This window comes from Schistocerca nitens, chromosome 3 (genome assembly GCF_023898315.1).
Source record: "Schistocerca nitens isolate TAMUIC-IGC-003100 chromosome 3, iqSchNite1.1, whole genome shotgun sequence".
Taxonomy (NCBI): domain Eukaryota; kingdom Metazoa; phylum Arthropoda; class Insecta; order Orthoptera; family Acrididae; genus Schistocerca; species Schistocerca nitens.
This window is the reverse complement of record NC_064616.1, coordinates 753,264,536-753,281,586: the sequence shown is the minus strand read 5'-3', so window position 1 is coordinate 753,281,586 and position 17,051 is coordinate 753,264,536. Positions and strand designations below refer to the sequence as shown.

The 17,051-nt window shown below is 46.5% G+C and overlaps 1 protein-coding gene across 1 annotated transcript in view; it reads right to left on the bottom strand.

Moving 5' to 3' along the window:
* The window catches only part of LOC126249415 (translation initiation factor IF-2-like), a 134,563-nt gene that overhangs the window by 93,887 nt on the left and 23,625 nt on the right, over window positions 1-17,051 (bottom strand). The window contains exon 2 of the mRNA XM_049951069.1: window positions 5,687-6,182. Within this exon, the coding sequence (XP_049807026.1) occupies window positions 5,687-6,182 (496 nt within the window). The remainder of the gene's footprint in view (window positions 1-5,686; window positions 6,183-17,051) is intronic.

The window sequence follows — 17,051 nt, the reverse complement described above, 5'->3', positions numbered from 1 at the left end:
CTCAGAGTCATTTGAACCATTTTGATGGCTGGGCGAGGTTCTGAATTCAGAGAATCCTGAAAATGAGCTCGGCTTCTTCACCGCTATGCCTTACACAAAGTTATAAACGATAAACAAGTCAACACCAAGCGTCACTGCACTGCATTCCATTATTATTTTACATTATAAGTAATCACTTGAAGATTCGAATCGCTTATTATCAGATTGTGCTTTTGTAATTCACACTTTCCGCGCACTCAGATGTCATCCGCTGCGACCGTTCAAATGGCTCTGAGCACTATGGGACTCAACTGCTGTGGTCATAAGTCCCCTAGAACTTAGAACTACTTAAACCTAACTAACCTAAGGACAGCACACAACACCCAGCCATCACGAGGCAGAGAAAATCCCTGACCCCGCCGGGAATCGAACCCGGGAACCCGGGCGTGGGAAGCGAGAACGCTACCGCACGACCACGAGATGCGGCTGCGACCGTCACAAGAAACAATTACATTACATATTTTACTGCGAATACGGAACAAAATCGATAATACCAACAACGGGTCTAAATTATATATTCTCAAGCGGAAAGTTTGATTTCCATTTCTACCGACAAGATACCGACATAAAAATTTCCTGCTAATGACACAGTTGCATCTGTATCAACATTCGCAGCTGACACAAGTCTACTTTTCATGTGTTATCTGGACAGGTATTCCCTTATCTGGTAAGAACTTGCGATAGTCATTCTGCTAACCAGGAGTCCGATGCACTCAAGCTGATAAAATACACTGAGGAGACAAACGACATGGAATACCTCCTAATATCGACTCGGAACTCCTTTTGCCCGGCATAGCGAAGCAACTCGACGCGGCACGGACTCAGAAAGGCGTTGGAAATCCGCTGCAGAAATATCGAGCCATGCTGCCTCTATAGCCGTCTATAATTGCGAAAGAGTTGCCGCTGTAGAATTTTGTTCACAAACAGACCTCTCGATTATGGGTTTCATGTCGGGCGACCTGGGTGGCCAACTCATCGCTCGAACTGTCCAGAATGTACACTATGTGATCAAAAGTATCCGGACAACCCCAAAAACATATTGGGTGCATTGTGTTGCCACCTACTGCCAGATACTCCATATCAGCGACCTCAGTAGGCATTAGACAACGTGCGAGAGCAGAATGGGGCGCTCCGCGGAACTCACGGACTTCTTACGTTGACAGGTGATTGGGTGTCACTTGTGTCATACGTCTGTACGCGAGATTTCCACACTCCTAAACATCCCTACGTCCACTGTTTATGTGATAGTGAAGTGGAAACGTGAAAAGACACGTACAGCATAAAAGCGTACAGCCCGACTTTTTCTGTTGATTGACAGAGTATGCCGACAGTTCAAGAGGCTAGTAATGCGTAATAGGCAGATATCTATCCAGATAGGAATTCCTAACTGCATCAGATCCACTGCATGTACTATGACAGTTAGGCGGGGGGTGAGAAAACTTGGATTTCATGGTCGAGCCGCTGCTCATAAGGCACACATCACGCCGGTAAATACTAAAGTCGCCTCGCTTGGTGTAAGAAGCGTAAACATTGGACGATTGAACAGTGGAGAAACGTTGCGTCAAGTGACGAATCACGGTACACAATGTGGCGATCCGATGGCATGGTGTGAGAATGGCGAATGCCCGGTGAATATCATCTGCCAGCGTGTGTAGTGCCAACAGTAAAATTCGGAGGCGGTGGTGTTATGGTGTGGTCGTGTTTTTGAGGGAGGGACCTTGCACCCCTTGTTGTTTTGCGTGGCACTATCACAGCACAGTCCTACACTGACGTTTTAAGCACCTTCTTGCTTCCCACTGTTGAAGAGCAGTTCGGGGATGGCGATTGCATCTTTCAACACGATCAAGTACCTGTTCATAATACACAGCCTGTGGCGGAGTGGTTACACGACAGTAAATCCCAGTAATGGACTGGCCTGCACAGAGTCCTGACCTGAATCCTATAGAACACCTTTGGGATGTTTTGGAACTCCGACCTCATATCAGGCCTCATCGACCGACATCGATACCTCTCCTCAGTGCAGCACTCCAAGAATGATGAGCTGCCATTCCCAAAGAAGCTGTCATCAAGACTAAAAGTGGGCCAACACTATACTGAATTCCAGCATTACTGATGGAGGGCGCCACGAACTTGTATTTTCAGCCAGGTGTCCGGATACTTTTGATCACATAGTGTACTTGAAACCCATCGCGAATAATGGGTGACATGGCGCAACGTCACAAATAGTATTCCATCCTTGTTTGGGAACATGAAATGTACGAATGGTTGCAAATGGTCTCCAACTAGCCGACCATAACCAGGCCCCAGTCCATTCAATGTAAACACAGCCCACACTGTTATGGAGCAATACAAACTTGCACAATGCATTGTTGACAAAGTGGATCCACGGCTTCGTGGTGTCTCCGCCACACTCGAACACTACTATCAGCACTCACCAACCGAAATCCAGACTCATCTGGCTAGGCCACGGTTTTCAGGTCGTCTCGAGTCCGACTGATACGGTCACGAGCCCACTGAGAGCCTCTACAGACGACGTCGTGCTGCTAGCAAAGGCACTCACGTCGGTCTTCTGCTGTCATGGCCCACTAACGCCAAAATTTGCCGCACTATCGTAACGAATACGTTCGTCGTACGAACCACATTGATTTCTGCGATTATTTCACACAGTGTTGCTTGTCTGTTGGTACTGGCAACACTACGCAAACGCCGCTTCTCTCGGTCGCTAAGTGAAGGCCGTCGACCACAGCGTTATCCGTGGTGAGAGGTAATTCCTAAACTCTGGTATTTTCAGCACATTCTTGACTCTGTGGCCCTCGGAATATTAAATTCCCTAACGACTTCCGAAATGGACTGTCCCATGTGTCTAGCTCCAGTTACAATTCCGCGTATAAAGCCTGTAAATTCCCTTCGTGCGGCCATAATCACGTGGGAAATCTTTTCGAATGAAGCACATGAATACTAATGTCAGCTCCACTAATGCACTGCCCTTTTATACTTTGTGTTTGCGATACTACCGCAATCTGTATATGTACATATCACTATCCCATGACTTCTGTTAGCTCAGTGTACGTTCCTGACAACACTGTCATAACGGCACCTGAATGATGAAAATATAACTGCGCTGGAAACCATATTAGACTTCCCTTGTACCGGCCGGTGTGGGCGAGCGGTTCTAGGCGCTTCAGTCTGGAACCGCGCGACCGCTATGGCCGCAGGTTCGAATCCTGCCTCGGGCATGGATGTGTGTGATGTCCTTAGGTTAGTTAGGTTTAAGTAGTTCTAAGTTCTAGGGGACTGATGACCTCAGATGTTGAGTCCCATAGTACTCAGAGCCATTTCAACTTCCCTTGTAATTACAGATACGCAGCCAGAAAAAAGTGTAATCCCCTTAATATCAAATTCACCATCACCGACCTTTACATATTTCATTTCTTAACCCCATAAAAATAGTAGTTGGCTCTCCAAGTTATCAGCAGGAGAAAAATTGTTCGGTGAAGTACCGTTCAAATTTCACCGGTAGACATAGCTATATGTTCGAAGACACATAATCTTTCAGTCTTATACTATTTCAGTGTGTGTAGACCTCACGTCCGTCAAGTAGCTTACCGTCGTAAAGCCACAAGCTCCAACGATGTCAACACTTTTCTGTATTTCATGTAAGCTAGTAAAATGATAGTGTGTGACTTCCTTACTTAATAACATATTTTCGAAAACAGTGCTGTCAGAAATACGTTGCTACTACAGCGTCCGACTACCTTTAATTTATCAATTGATGTATCGAATTACGTAACTGTTCAATAATAATGTGCCTCTCAGAAAAAGAAGAAGCGAGGTCATTAGAGATGGGGCACGCACACGAACGGCGCGCGCGAAGATTTGGGCACAAATCGCTCTCTCTCTCTCTCTCTCTCTCTCTCTCTCATATATACATGGGTTCAGTGTCCAACCTTTTTGTGAACTTTTTCGCCTTTTTGTTAACCTTTTCGTGTTGACGGAGGGACGGAGGTTAGAAACGTGCTCCTACCGACTGCAAGTCCAGTACCTTCACGACTGCGACAAAATGGCTCTGGTTCAAATGGCTCTGAGCACTATGGGACTCAACTGCTGAGGTCATAAGTCCCCTAGAACTTAGAACTACTTAAACCTAACTAACCTAAGGACAACACACACATCCAAGCCCGAGGCAGGATTCGAACCTGCGACCGTAGCGGTCGCGCGGTTCCAGACTGTAGCGCCAGAACCGCTCGGCCACCAGCGGCCGGCGACTGCGACACTTCACTATTTTAAAGAAGAGAGGAGAGAGGAGAACGAGGTAATGTGAACCCACTAACTGTGTCAGCAGGCACTTATTACCAGGGTAACGCGCTATGGCGACCGACAGCTGCTCCAGCCCCTGGAGTCAAGCGATGTGTCACAGTGCTTGTAACAACTGAACTCACTAGCGGCATTACCAGGGTTCAAGTGTAAGTTTTGTTTGATTTCCCTTAGTTTGTAAATGCGAATACTAGGATATTTCCTTTGAATAGGGCACAGCCGATATCCTTTTCTACCCAAAATTGTTGTCAGTTTCTAATGAGAGCGACGAAGATGGAGGTTTAAATCCTAAACTTCCTAAGAAGTGACTGTGCGGCAGCACTGGATGGACACGTGATTAGCATGGTGCTTTCTTGGTTGGTAATGTCCGCTTTCCAAACTGGAACCTGTGCTTCCCCTAGGTTGTCCTCAGATGTCAATCTGGATGCCGTTTTCAGTCGTCGAATTGAGGAAACATATTCGGCACAGCCAGCATCCAATCCGATTCACTCAGGCGGCAAACATGCCGGCTGCTGAATTCAGTAGGCAGAAGCAAATGTGTGTTTATGCAAATGAGATGAACGCATTTGTGGCAAAGAAAGTGGCCTAATAATGACACAGACAGCGAGTGAGACGCATGCACTCTTAACAGATCACAGCGGATGTGACACGGGTGAGTCCCTACTGCTCACTGCATTTCTTGTCGATTTGTTGGCGAAGACAAGCGAATGAAATTAATGGCGAGCAATGTCATAATAACAAGACTCGGCGAAACAGCTCGAAGATCTACAGGCAATCATTTGGTTAGGCGATGAACATGAAACCGACTGTGGCAAACACCATAACTTTTCTAGCGGAGTCATCAACTCAAAAGATCGGTTTGAGCTCTGAAGTGATCTGCTAGGCATGGTCCCCTTCCTCGGACATCTGAACTGGTTGTCCAGTCGGTTATACAGAGCTGTACAGTTTATTGTGGACCCCGAGCCACAGTGCAACCCAGCATTTTAAACATTAACAAACAAATCCGAGACCTTTCCATTGGCTGTCTGACATTTCACCACCGAGTCACACACCAGACGTCTGAATATAACGACCTCATTCACTAAGCGATTGCAGCGCCTCTGGTGATGAATTAACCAAAACCTACATGACAACAGACTTACGCAGCGCCTCTAGCGGAATAAATCTGTACTGAAATAGGTCGTCTGCTTTGTGAACTGTTTACATTCCAAATGTAGATTTCATACTCTGAAGAAAGGTACCATATGCGGAAGACTGGTCAGTCGAAGCTTACATAAAGCGCCTTCGCCTTACGAAATTAAGAGAGAAAGAGAGAGAGTGGTGCGCTCATTACGGCGATATCCGGCGGAGCGCAGCGCGGGGCAGCGCCGGCGGCCGGCCGGGCCGGGAGTCGGAGTTAAGGCTATCGATTCGGCGCGGCCGCCATCTTGGGCCGCGGCAGGCTTTGTGCCACCGGCGCTGGCGCGGCGCAGCGCGCGGCCCAAAAAGGCAGCGGCCGGCCGACGGCGGACCGAGACCGGCGCCATCTTCCCCGCGGCCGCGGCTGACGCATTCGCAATTCCGACGACCGGGCCACGCGTCGATACGGCGCCCGGGCCGCAGCGCGCCGCAGGTGACACCGTTAATTCCGAGAGCGCCGCCTGTCTGAGAGCTCTGCCAATTTCCGGGCACGCGCGCCGCTGCTGCTGACAGATTTCAGATTTCCGCTGCCCACGACTTGCCGCAGCCTCTGTAACAGGTGCTCCCCGTCCGCCCGCTCGCCCCGTTGACAGCCTTTCGTGCACGCCCGACCGGCCAGCAATGCTCTGTATGGTGTCCAACTTAGGTCGCTGTTAACAAGCTTTCATCTTTTATGTCGTATCTTCGTGCGCTACTCTGCCGAGACTGTTCACCATTTCGATCTCTTTTTGTCCCGCGTTCCTATTTTCTGCTCTGCTCCCCTGTGTCTGACATGACCTGGCTCCAGCGCTTTTATGCTCTTCTTGTCTTGTCGAATGCGACAAAAACAAAAACAAAAAAAACCTAACAAGCCATTAACGAATGGACCAAGCGACTAGCTACTGTTGTCACTTTTTTAATGCAAACTTCCCCGCTAATTAAGTCCATCGTGTGGTCCTGTTCTACAATTAAATGTATAAAGAGTGAAACCGAACTTCACCGCAAAATTTCGGACGTTCTTCAGGGGCATTTTCCGATAATTTTGGTGTAAGAGAACAGTGGTCTCTGGTGCCCCGTTGCAGAGTAACAATGTATTGCGCTTGTTACCCCCACTACCTTTGTTTCTGTGAAAATACCCACACAACTGAGAAGAGCCTGCAATATGCAATCATCAAAGAGCAAAACACGAAACACAGGGTAATGGAACAATTTTCAGACGATGCAGAAGATATGTGATAAGGTTGCCGTCTGTACGCAAACAGCTCAGCGTAGCCTCGGTCACCGCTCTTCTACTACATTCAGTAAACCCATGCACGAGGTGCATCTCGGCCACATCTTCGTCAATCTATACTGCTGTGTGTCACTGCTACTACTCCCCGGCCATTATATTATTCCACTTGGCTTCCCGTGGCCATTAGCGGAAATACACGGCGACGTTGAACAAAGGAAAATGCATCGCAAGGTGAATGATTTCAAAACAATTGCTCATACACTGTCAAATGTTTCAGCACGTCTCCGAGAAATATCAGGATAAAAACTCATGATAAGTCGACCGAAGCGTCCTCTCAGGTGCAATAATGTAGTGGTCGAATAATACAGTGAATGAACGGAGCATACCGTCGACTCCTTCTTCTCTTTTCCCCGTCTAGCACGGGCTACGAGAATTTCGCAATTCATCTCCGCAGTCGGATGCCCTTCCTGTCGCCACAGCGCCGCGCGGGGTAGCCGAGCGGTCGAGCCGCCTTGTCACGGTTCGCGCGGCTTCCCCCGTCGGAGGTTCGACTCCTCCCTCGGGCATGTGTGTGTGTGTGTGTGTGTGTGTGTGTGTGTGTGTGTGTGTGTGTGTGTGTGTGTTGTCCTTAGTTTAAGTTAGATTAAGTAGTGTGTAAGCTTAGGGACCGATGACCTCAGCAGTTTGGTCCCATAAGACCTTACCACAAATTTCCGAAAATTTGTCGCCGCAGCGTCAGTAACCTAAAGGTGGTGGCCGGGGGGGGGGGGGGAAGGGGAGGGGAGAAAGGTCGTATGCGCCAATATGAACTGTGTTATGTGTGTGACTGTATTTTAACTGTTCGTGCCTCGTATTTTCTGAGGTGGAAAGGGAAGGGGGCAGCGCAGTATTTACCTAAACGAGCGTGAAAAACTGCCTAAAAACCACACAGCCTGACCCGTGCACCAGACGCCGTCAATCAGCCGCTCGGATTGGATCTCGGCGTGACTCACCTTTCAGTCGCGCAAGTTAGCGCGTTGCGCGTTGTGCTGCACGAGCAGGATGTCCATACAGTCGGCATACGCTTATATTTTCTGTGTAATAGATATCCAAATATAATATAAATGCGGGGGCGGGGGGGGGGGGGAAGAAATCAAACAAGATGCAATTACTCCGTAATGTGCTACCGGAGTCCAATGGCCCCTTTTATCAAAATTGGCGGATAATAATCGTGAACAACTTCCGAAATTTTGTGGTTAGGGTTCGGGTTCGCTTTGTATGTTACTGGGCTATCAGTCACGAATGAGTTACAAATGGGTTTTTAGATGGTTCAAATGGCTCTGAGCACTATGGGACTTAACATCTGTAGTTGGTTGGTTGGTTTTGGGGAAGGAGACCAGACAGCGTGGTCATCGGTCTCATCGGATTAGGGAAGGATGGGGAAGGAAGTCGGCCGTGCCCTTTCAGAGGAACCATCCCGGCATTTGCCTGGAGTGATTTAGGGAAATCACGGAAAACCTAAATCAGGATGGCCGGACGCGGGATTGAACCGTCGTCCTTCCGAATGCGAGTCCAGTGTCTTACCACTGCGCCACCTCGCTCGGTAAACATCTGTGGTCATCAGTCCCCCAGAACTTAGAACTACTTAAACCTAAATAACCAAAATACATCACACACATCCATGCCCGAGGCAGGATTCGAACCTGCGACCGTAGCGGTCACGCGGTTCCAGACTGAAGCGCCTAGAGCCGCACGGCCACACCGGCCGGCGGTTTTTAGATGACTGTCTGTCCCGCTCCATGACGTATACATTTTAGGACAGTGGTCGAAGTAAATATGAAGGGACCTGCTGATATGTCCTCTCGGGCCTTCGTCCTTTTCATGAGTTTTCCCCTTGTGAGACGACATCTCTGTTCTTCAAACAGTGTAACTCTGTGCTCAGTGGATTTCCTCTAGGAAAGGGACACGTTTCTCAGTTGTCAGTAATGCCTTAGCTTAAATCACAAATTGCCCTGGAACCATTTCTTCTGAGCTCCAACATTACGACTAACCTCGTTTTGGAGTATCATGCGGGGTTTGGGATGCGGTGGATGGGCATAAGAATCCATTTGGATATGATCCTGAACTGTTACAGCCTCTATACTTGTACTACTGGCCTCCTCCACAAGGCTAATAATTGTTCGTTGACCGTGTCAAGTGATGTTACTGAGGATATTTGATGGAACTGTTCAAACACTTTAATGTACCGCCTGTTCGCTGTCCATATCCCACTGCAGTTGGATAAACGTCACACAAATCTACATCTATAATCCGTAAGACACTTCGCTGAATGAGCGTACTTTGTGTACCTTACCCCTTATCCTGTTCCAGACCCGAATGGTTCGCGGGAAGAACGACTGATGGCAAGCGAGCTTGAATCGCTCTAGTTCTACTTTCATGGTCTTTTCGCGAGTTAGAGGTAGTAGGACACAATATATTGGTTGACTCTTCTACGAAAGTACGCTCTTGGAACTTTAACAGTAAAACATACTGTGATGCTGAAGGTCTCTCTTGCAATGTCAGCTACTAGAGCTGGCTAAACATCTCTGTGATGCTTTCGCGCTTGTTCAAAGAACCTGTAACGAAACGCGCTGCTCTTCTTCGGATCTTGTTTGTTTCCTCTATAAACCCTATCCTCCCACCCTCACGAGCAATATTCAAGTATTGGTCGCACGATGGTTTTGTAACCTAGGTCCTTTTCGGGTGAACTACATTTGCCGCGGATTCTTCCAATGGATCCCAGTCTGCCATACCTACGACAAATAACCCACAATTTCGAAATTCAGTATTCGGATTTCCCGGCACTTAAAGTACAATAAGGCAACCAGTACGACAAAACCGCAGGTTAAATTGGAGCTCCTACATTCCCGGCGAGCCACCTAGTAAATCAGAGGAAGACAAGACCACAGCATTCCCGACAGGGATTGACTTTATTGAGGCAATTACAAAATTCAAATGGCTCTGAGCACTATGGGACTTAACTTCTGCGGTCATCAGTCCCCTAGAACTTACAGCTACTTAAACCTACCTAACCTAAGGACATCACACACATCCATGCCCGAGGCAGGATTCGAAACTGCGACTGTAGCGGTCGCGCGGTTCCAGACTGTAGCGCCTAGAACCGCTCGACCACTCCGGCCGGCCGAGGCAATTACAGGAACAGCAGTAGCTTAGATAAACATGAGTAGGTAAGCAAATCTGTCGTGACGTAGTTGAGGGAACCATCTCCGCATCTGCCTGCAGAAGTACGAGAAACTAGGGAGGACCGTTGGGGGACGCGAATATCAATACTTCCGAATACAGTTCCAGTGGCTTAATCTGGCGATCCTTTCGTTGGTCCCCAACAGGACTACACCTCCTAAAATACCGCGATATTCGGACTGTATAATGCTTTATTTAGCGCAACAATCTAGAACATATAGCGGCTTTTCCACGAGGAGCTGCACACTCAAGCTGGGTTCTCAAACACCGTCACTACTGGCACCAATCATGTCGCACGCGGGAGCACTGGTATTTTTTGCATCTGCAAGGCGGCAGGTGCCAGGAATCAAAACGCTAGTAAATGTTAAAATTCATTTACCTTCTTGGCGCAAGTTCTTTGCCCCGCTTCACTCTCATACTATAGTCACATAGATGTTGTCACATGCTGAAATAGCTGTGTCCACCGGGTTGCTAACTGACTTGGAACTCGACAATTAGTGGTAACATGATCGCTAGACTAGAAGGTTTATTGTTTAGAGACTGCACGAATGCATGCAACGGCGTCATCACGCGAGAGAAATTCATACATAACTTCGCGATTATTAAGGTGGCTGTATTCGATACTCCAAACTGCATTTCAGAGAATTCATGTCTGTATCCTAGTTTTCTTTTTTCTGTGGGCACAAAAATGTGGGACTACGCTAGCAGAATACAGTGGAATTCTATTTGTGTCTAATACGTCTAAACCGAGCGAGGTGGCGCAGTGGTTAGCACACTGGACTCGCATTCGGGAGGACGACGGTTCAATCCCGCGTCCGGCCATCCTGATTTAGGTTTTCCGTGATTTCCCTAAATCGCTCCAGGCAAATGCCGGGATGGTTCCTTTGAAAGGGCACGGCCGACTTGCTTCCCCGTCCTTCCCTAATCCGATGAGACCGATGACCTCGCTGTTTGGTCTCTTCCCTCAAACAACCCAACCTCTAATACGTCTAACTTCCTGATCGTTTCACCAGCGAAATCCCTAACTTTCAGGAAAGCGTGTAATACCTCCCCTCACTGAACTGTGATTTTATATTTCACCAGTTCTATCGATTGTTTTAACAACGCTGTCATGTGGAGCGCATTAGAATTTTCTCTCCTTCTAGTCACGTGTAAAAGACCGAGACACCAGTCTTGATAGAATCACTGTGGAGTCAGAAAGTTCCTCAGTGTTACACTAATATCTTCTTCACGAGGCATTTGACTTTTACGTTTATTTTGGTGAGAAAACAATGCATGCCACGTCAACGTTACTACTTTTTCTTGTATAATAACTGCTCTACACGAGCGCTAAACTGTGTAAAATACCGTCAACATTCACTAGAAATAACGGCGCAAGTGTAATAAAGGCAACTTTTCAGCTAATAGTGGTGCTTATAACGAGCAAAGACTTTTCATTTTGCCTCATATATTCTTAAGTGGCGTGTTCGTGATGTACAACATTAATTTTCTTGTTCTAACCTATGCGGTTAAGCAGAACAAAACAGTGACGTGGTTTACAATAACATTCGTGTAACTTATCTCTATGAAGACGCAGCCACGAGGAAGTGACTTTTTAAACAAAGGTAATCCCCTCATCCCAACAAAGCTTAAAGTAACATACTGGATCTGCATCCGTTATAGCGGCTGCTCGAATGTTTGTCGAACGTAACTCTTGTGAGCTACCGCGTGATACTCCTTGGGATTATTACATTATTAAACGGTAGAGCCCGTGTCTGGAAACCGATAGGTCGCAGGATCGCATCCCGCCCGGATCACGGAATTTTTCAGTCCGCCTTTAACCTAACCTTCACCTCTCAACGATCTGAGAAGTCGCCAGGAACAACACGTGGTTCGTTTTCGACGTTAAACTCTAGGTCTCCTTTCCCCGGTTGGGTTACTGGAGTAAGTTAGGAACACGCAAGTCGCTATACGGTTGTCTAACGGCAAGACTTGTGCTCGGCCATTGAACCGCACGAAATTTTTATTATTAATGATAAGGAGTTAATATACATTCTGGACCACTGACAGCCTTTGACCCTATATGTCTTTACTCAACTTAATACTCCCAAAATCTGCTACATTCCGAACAGTGGGATAAGTTTGAAAGGTTATGCCGTGCCACGAGTCGACACCGGAACTTTGCCTTTCGTAGGCAACACTCAGCTTATTGAGCAGTCCGAAGCAATTAAAGAAAATTAGGGTTGAACATCCCGTCGACGATGAGGTCATTCGATACGGAGCACAAGCTCGGTGCCAATCCGCCCGTCAGATTGACGACGAAGGCTGATGTGCTGGCCAGCATGGACGTGGTTTTTAGGCGGTTTCCCATATCCCACTGGGTGAATACCGCGCTGGTACCCACGTCCTGCAGATACACCCTACCCAAACACTTGAAAACTTTCTCACGCTTGCAGATGCAATTTATTCTAGGCGCAGACAGATGGGGAAAAGCAGATTGCGTCCCGGGGGTGAGGTGAATGGGAGACTGATGACCTTAGCTTTTAGTCTCCTTAAACATGTAATCAGCAACAGGCACAAGGCGTTTCGAAGTTTCTATCTGCCAGCATCTCTCCTCTATATTTCTATATTAATTATTTATTTATTGGCCTTTGGCGTTAACCATTTAGCCACTGAAGTAAGTAATTCCAGATTTGGTATACAATATCATATATACAGTACATACATTGAAAATTACATTAATACCAGTCAAACTTCACGGTACACTTTTTAAATTCACACATTCAACAGAGTCCATATATCACAACTTATCATGCTGGATCCTTTGTGCCTGACTTACAAATCGATATCCGCCTCGTGCAGAAACAGGGCAATACTGAGATAGTCCATTGTGGACAGCTTCCGAAACAGGTCCGTCACAGATACCGGTAGGGGAATTCCTACTCAGATCAAGGCCATGAAAAACTTGCGGCGTTGTCTAAATGGTTCAAATGGCTCTGAGCACTATGGGACTCAACTGCTGTGGTCATTAGTCCCCTAGAACTTAGAACTACTTAAACCTAACTAACCTAAGGACATCACACACATCCATGCCCGAGGCAGGATTCGAACCTGCGACCGTAGCAGTCGCACGGTTCCGGACTGCGCGCCTAGAACCGCGAGACCACCGCGGCCGGCCGGCGTTGTCTGTCACAACATGAACATCCTAGTATCGCATGGTTCAGATCTGCAATCTCACTCAGACTTCGCAAAGCAGAGATGGGTCAACTTCCATCCCACACCGATGTGCAGCATAACAGCCGTGACCTAGCCGGATGCGCGTTGTAGTAGTAGTATGACGTCGAGATTGCTTGACTTGGGAGAACCAGAATGCTCTGCTGTATTGCGGCGTAATGTTTCCCTCTGGACTGTTGTGAGATCTGACAAGTCGGTGACAAATCTTGAAGGACTTGTTTCTTTACGCCAACAGTAAAATCTGTATGTGGAAGACAAGTGTAGTAAGGCTGGCCATCAATCACACTTTGTATCGCTAGGTGGTCCGCCAACTCGTTGCATGAGATACCACAGTATCCTCTTACCCATAGTAAATGCAAGCGTTTATGTTAGCTTTCACACCGGCAGATTATCTTAAGTACATCGAGCACATGACAGTGTTTAGTCCCATTGCTTCTTTTCTAGGTTTTCCAATGCACTCCTCAAATCCGTGACGATAAGGATGTAGTCGAGCTGATTCGTCGCTTATAGAAAGGCATCCTCAATTGCAAGAACTTCAGCAGTGAAGATCTGGCTTCCGTCGGAAGCTTAAACATAGCCCGAAATAGTGGATCATACTTTCCTATATTCTACGGTATCTTACCTACATACTAGACACGGGTTTGGGTCCCTCTCCAACTAACCGTTTTAGTCAGATACGTTCATCAGAACAGATCGACAGGTTTATTTTGAACTTTTAAAGAGTGCGTCATTCAGCGGCTCCTAACTACGCACTAATCAATACCGATTAGATAATATGTGATTCTGCTAAGTAGGTGCAGGTGAATCTAGTGACTCTGTTACGCCTGAGTTTTACGCCGCAGACTCTTAAAACCCGTGTAAATGAGCAGTCGTAACAACCGTGAAACCATTAATGACATATAACAACAACGCACAAAGGACAGGTACAACTCTGTTACAGAATAGTCAGGACTGCATTTCGATGGTAAATTACAACTGCTGCCCCATGTTGTGTGCTTAATTATGTCTGTACAAGTACTGCTGAGCAACTATGTTAGTCTGTGCTACAACCGCCGCGGTTCCATCAGACACATCACGCGCAGCCGGTGTCGCCACCATACATCAACGCGCACAGCCCGTCCCACAAATGCGGTGTCTATCTCCACAACCCCCCCCCCCCCCCATGAACCATGGACCTTGCCGTTGGTGGGGAGGCTTGCGTGCCTCAGCGATACAGATGGCCGTACCGTAGGTACAGCCACAATGGAGGGGTGTCTGTTGATAGGCCAAACAAACGTGTGGTTCCTGAAGAGGGGCAGCAGCCTTTTCAGTAGTTGCAGGGGCAACAGTCTGGATGAGTCACTGATCTGGCCTTGTAATATTAACCAAAACGGCCTTGCTGTGCTGGTACTGCAAACGGCTGAAAGCAAGGGGAAACTACAGCAGCAATTTTTCCCGAGGACATGCAGCTTTATTGTATGGTTAAATCGTGATGGCGTCCTCTTGGGTAAAATATTCCGCAGGTAAAATAGTACCCCATTCGGATCTCCGGGCGAGGACTACTCAGTAGGACGTCGTTATCAGGAGAAAGGAAACTGGCGTTCGACGGATCGGAGCGTGGAATGTCAGATCCCTTAATCGGGTAGGTAGGTTAGAAAATTTAAAAAAGGAAATCGATAGGTTGAAGTTAGATATAGTGGGAATTAGTGAAGTTTGATAGCAGGAGGAACACGACTTCTGGTCAGGTGAATACAGGGTTATAAACACAAAATCAAATATGGGTAATAAAGGAGTAGGTTTAATAATGAATAAAAAAAATAGGAGCGCGGGTCAGCTACTACAAACATCATAGTGAACGCATTATTATAGCCAAGATAGACACGAAGCCCACGCCTACCACAGTAGTACAATTTTATATGCCTACTAATTCCGCAGACGACGAAGAGTTGACGAAATGTATGATGGGATAAAAGAAATTATTCAGATAGTGAAGGGAGACGAAAATTTAATAGTCATGGGGAACTGTAATTCGACAGTAGGAAAAGGAAGAGAAGGAACAGTAATAGGTGAATATGGACAGGGGGTAAGGAATGAAAGAGGAAGCCGCCAGGTAGAATTTTGCTCAGAGCATAACTTAATCATAGCTAACACTTGGTTTAAGAATCACAAAAGAAGGTTGTGTACGTGGAAGAGGGCTGGAGGCACTGGAAGGTTTGAGATAGATTATATAATGGTAAGACAGAGAGTTAGGAACCAGGTTTTAAATTGTAAGACATTTCCAGGGGCATATGTGGACTCTGACCACAATCTATTGGTTATGAACTGTAGATTATTGATTAAAACTGAACAAACTGCAAAGAGGTGGGAATTTAAGGAGATGGGACCCGGATAAACTGAAAGAACCACAGGTTGTAGAGCGTTTCAGAGAGAGCATTAGGGAACGATTGACAGGAACAAGAAAAAGAAATACAGTAGAAGAAGAATGGGCAGCTTTGAGAGATGAAATAGTGAAGGCAGCAGAGGATCAAGAAGGTAAAAAGACGAGGGCTAGTAGAAATCCTTGGGTAACAGAACAGATATTGAATTTAATTCATAAAAGGAGAAAATACAAAAATGCAGCAAATGAAGCAGCCAAGAAGGAATACAAACGTCTCAAAAATGAGATCGACAGGAAGTGCAAAATGGCTAAGCAGGGATGGCTAGAGGACAAATGTAAGGATGTAATGGCATATATCACTCGGGGTAAGATAGATACTGCCTACAGGAAAATTAAAGAGACCTTTGGAGAAAAAAGAAACACTTGTATGAATACCAAGAGCTCAGATGGAAACCCAGTTCTAAGCAAAGAAGGGAAAACAGAAAGGTGGAAAGAATATATGGAGGGTCTATACAAGGACGATGTACTTGAGGGCAATATTATGGAAATGGAAAAGGATGTAGATGAAGATTAAATGGGAGAAATATTACTGCGTGAAGAATTTGACAGAGCACTGAAAGATCCAGGCCGAAACAAGGCACCGGGAGTAGACAACATTCCATCAGAACTACTGATAGCCTTGGGAGAGCCAGCCCTGACAAACTCTGGCGAGCAAGATGTATGAGACAGGCGAAATACCTTCAGATTTCAAGAAGAATATAGTAATTCCAATCCCAAAGAAAGCATGTTTTGACAGGTGTGAAAATTACCGACCTATCAGTTTATTAAGTCACAGCTGCAAAATAGTGACACGAATTCTTTACAGACGAATGGAAAAACTGATAGAAGCCGACCTTGGGGAATATCAGTTTGGATTCCGCAGAAATGTTGGAACACGCGAAGCTATACTGACCCTACGACTTATCTTAGAAGACAGATTAAGGAAAGGCAAACCTACGTTTCTAGCATTTGTAGACTTAGAGAAGGCTTTTGACTATATTGACTGGAATACTCTCTTTCAAATTCTGAAGGTGGCAGGTGTCAAATACAGGGAGCGAAAGGCTATTTATAATTTGTACAGGCACCAGATGGCGGGTATAAGATTCGAGGGGCATGAATGTTGGGGAGGGAGTGAGACAGGGTTGTAGCCTATTCCCGATGTTATTCAATCTGTATATTGAGCAAGCAGTGAAGGAAACAAAAGAAAAATTCGGAGTAGGTATTAAAATCCAATCTTTGAGGTTTGCCGATGACATTGTAGTTCTGTCAGACAGAGCAAAGGACTTGGAAGAGCAGATGTATGGAATGGACAGTGTCGTGAAAGGAGGATATAAGATGAACATCAACAAAAGCAAAACTACGATAATGGAAAGTAGTCTAATTACATCAGGTGATGCTGAGGGAATTACATTACGAAATGAGACACTTAAAGCAGTAGATGAGTTCTGATATTTGGGCAGCAAAATAACTAATGATGGTGGA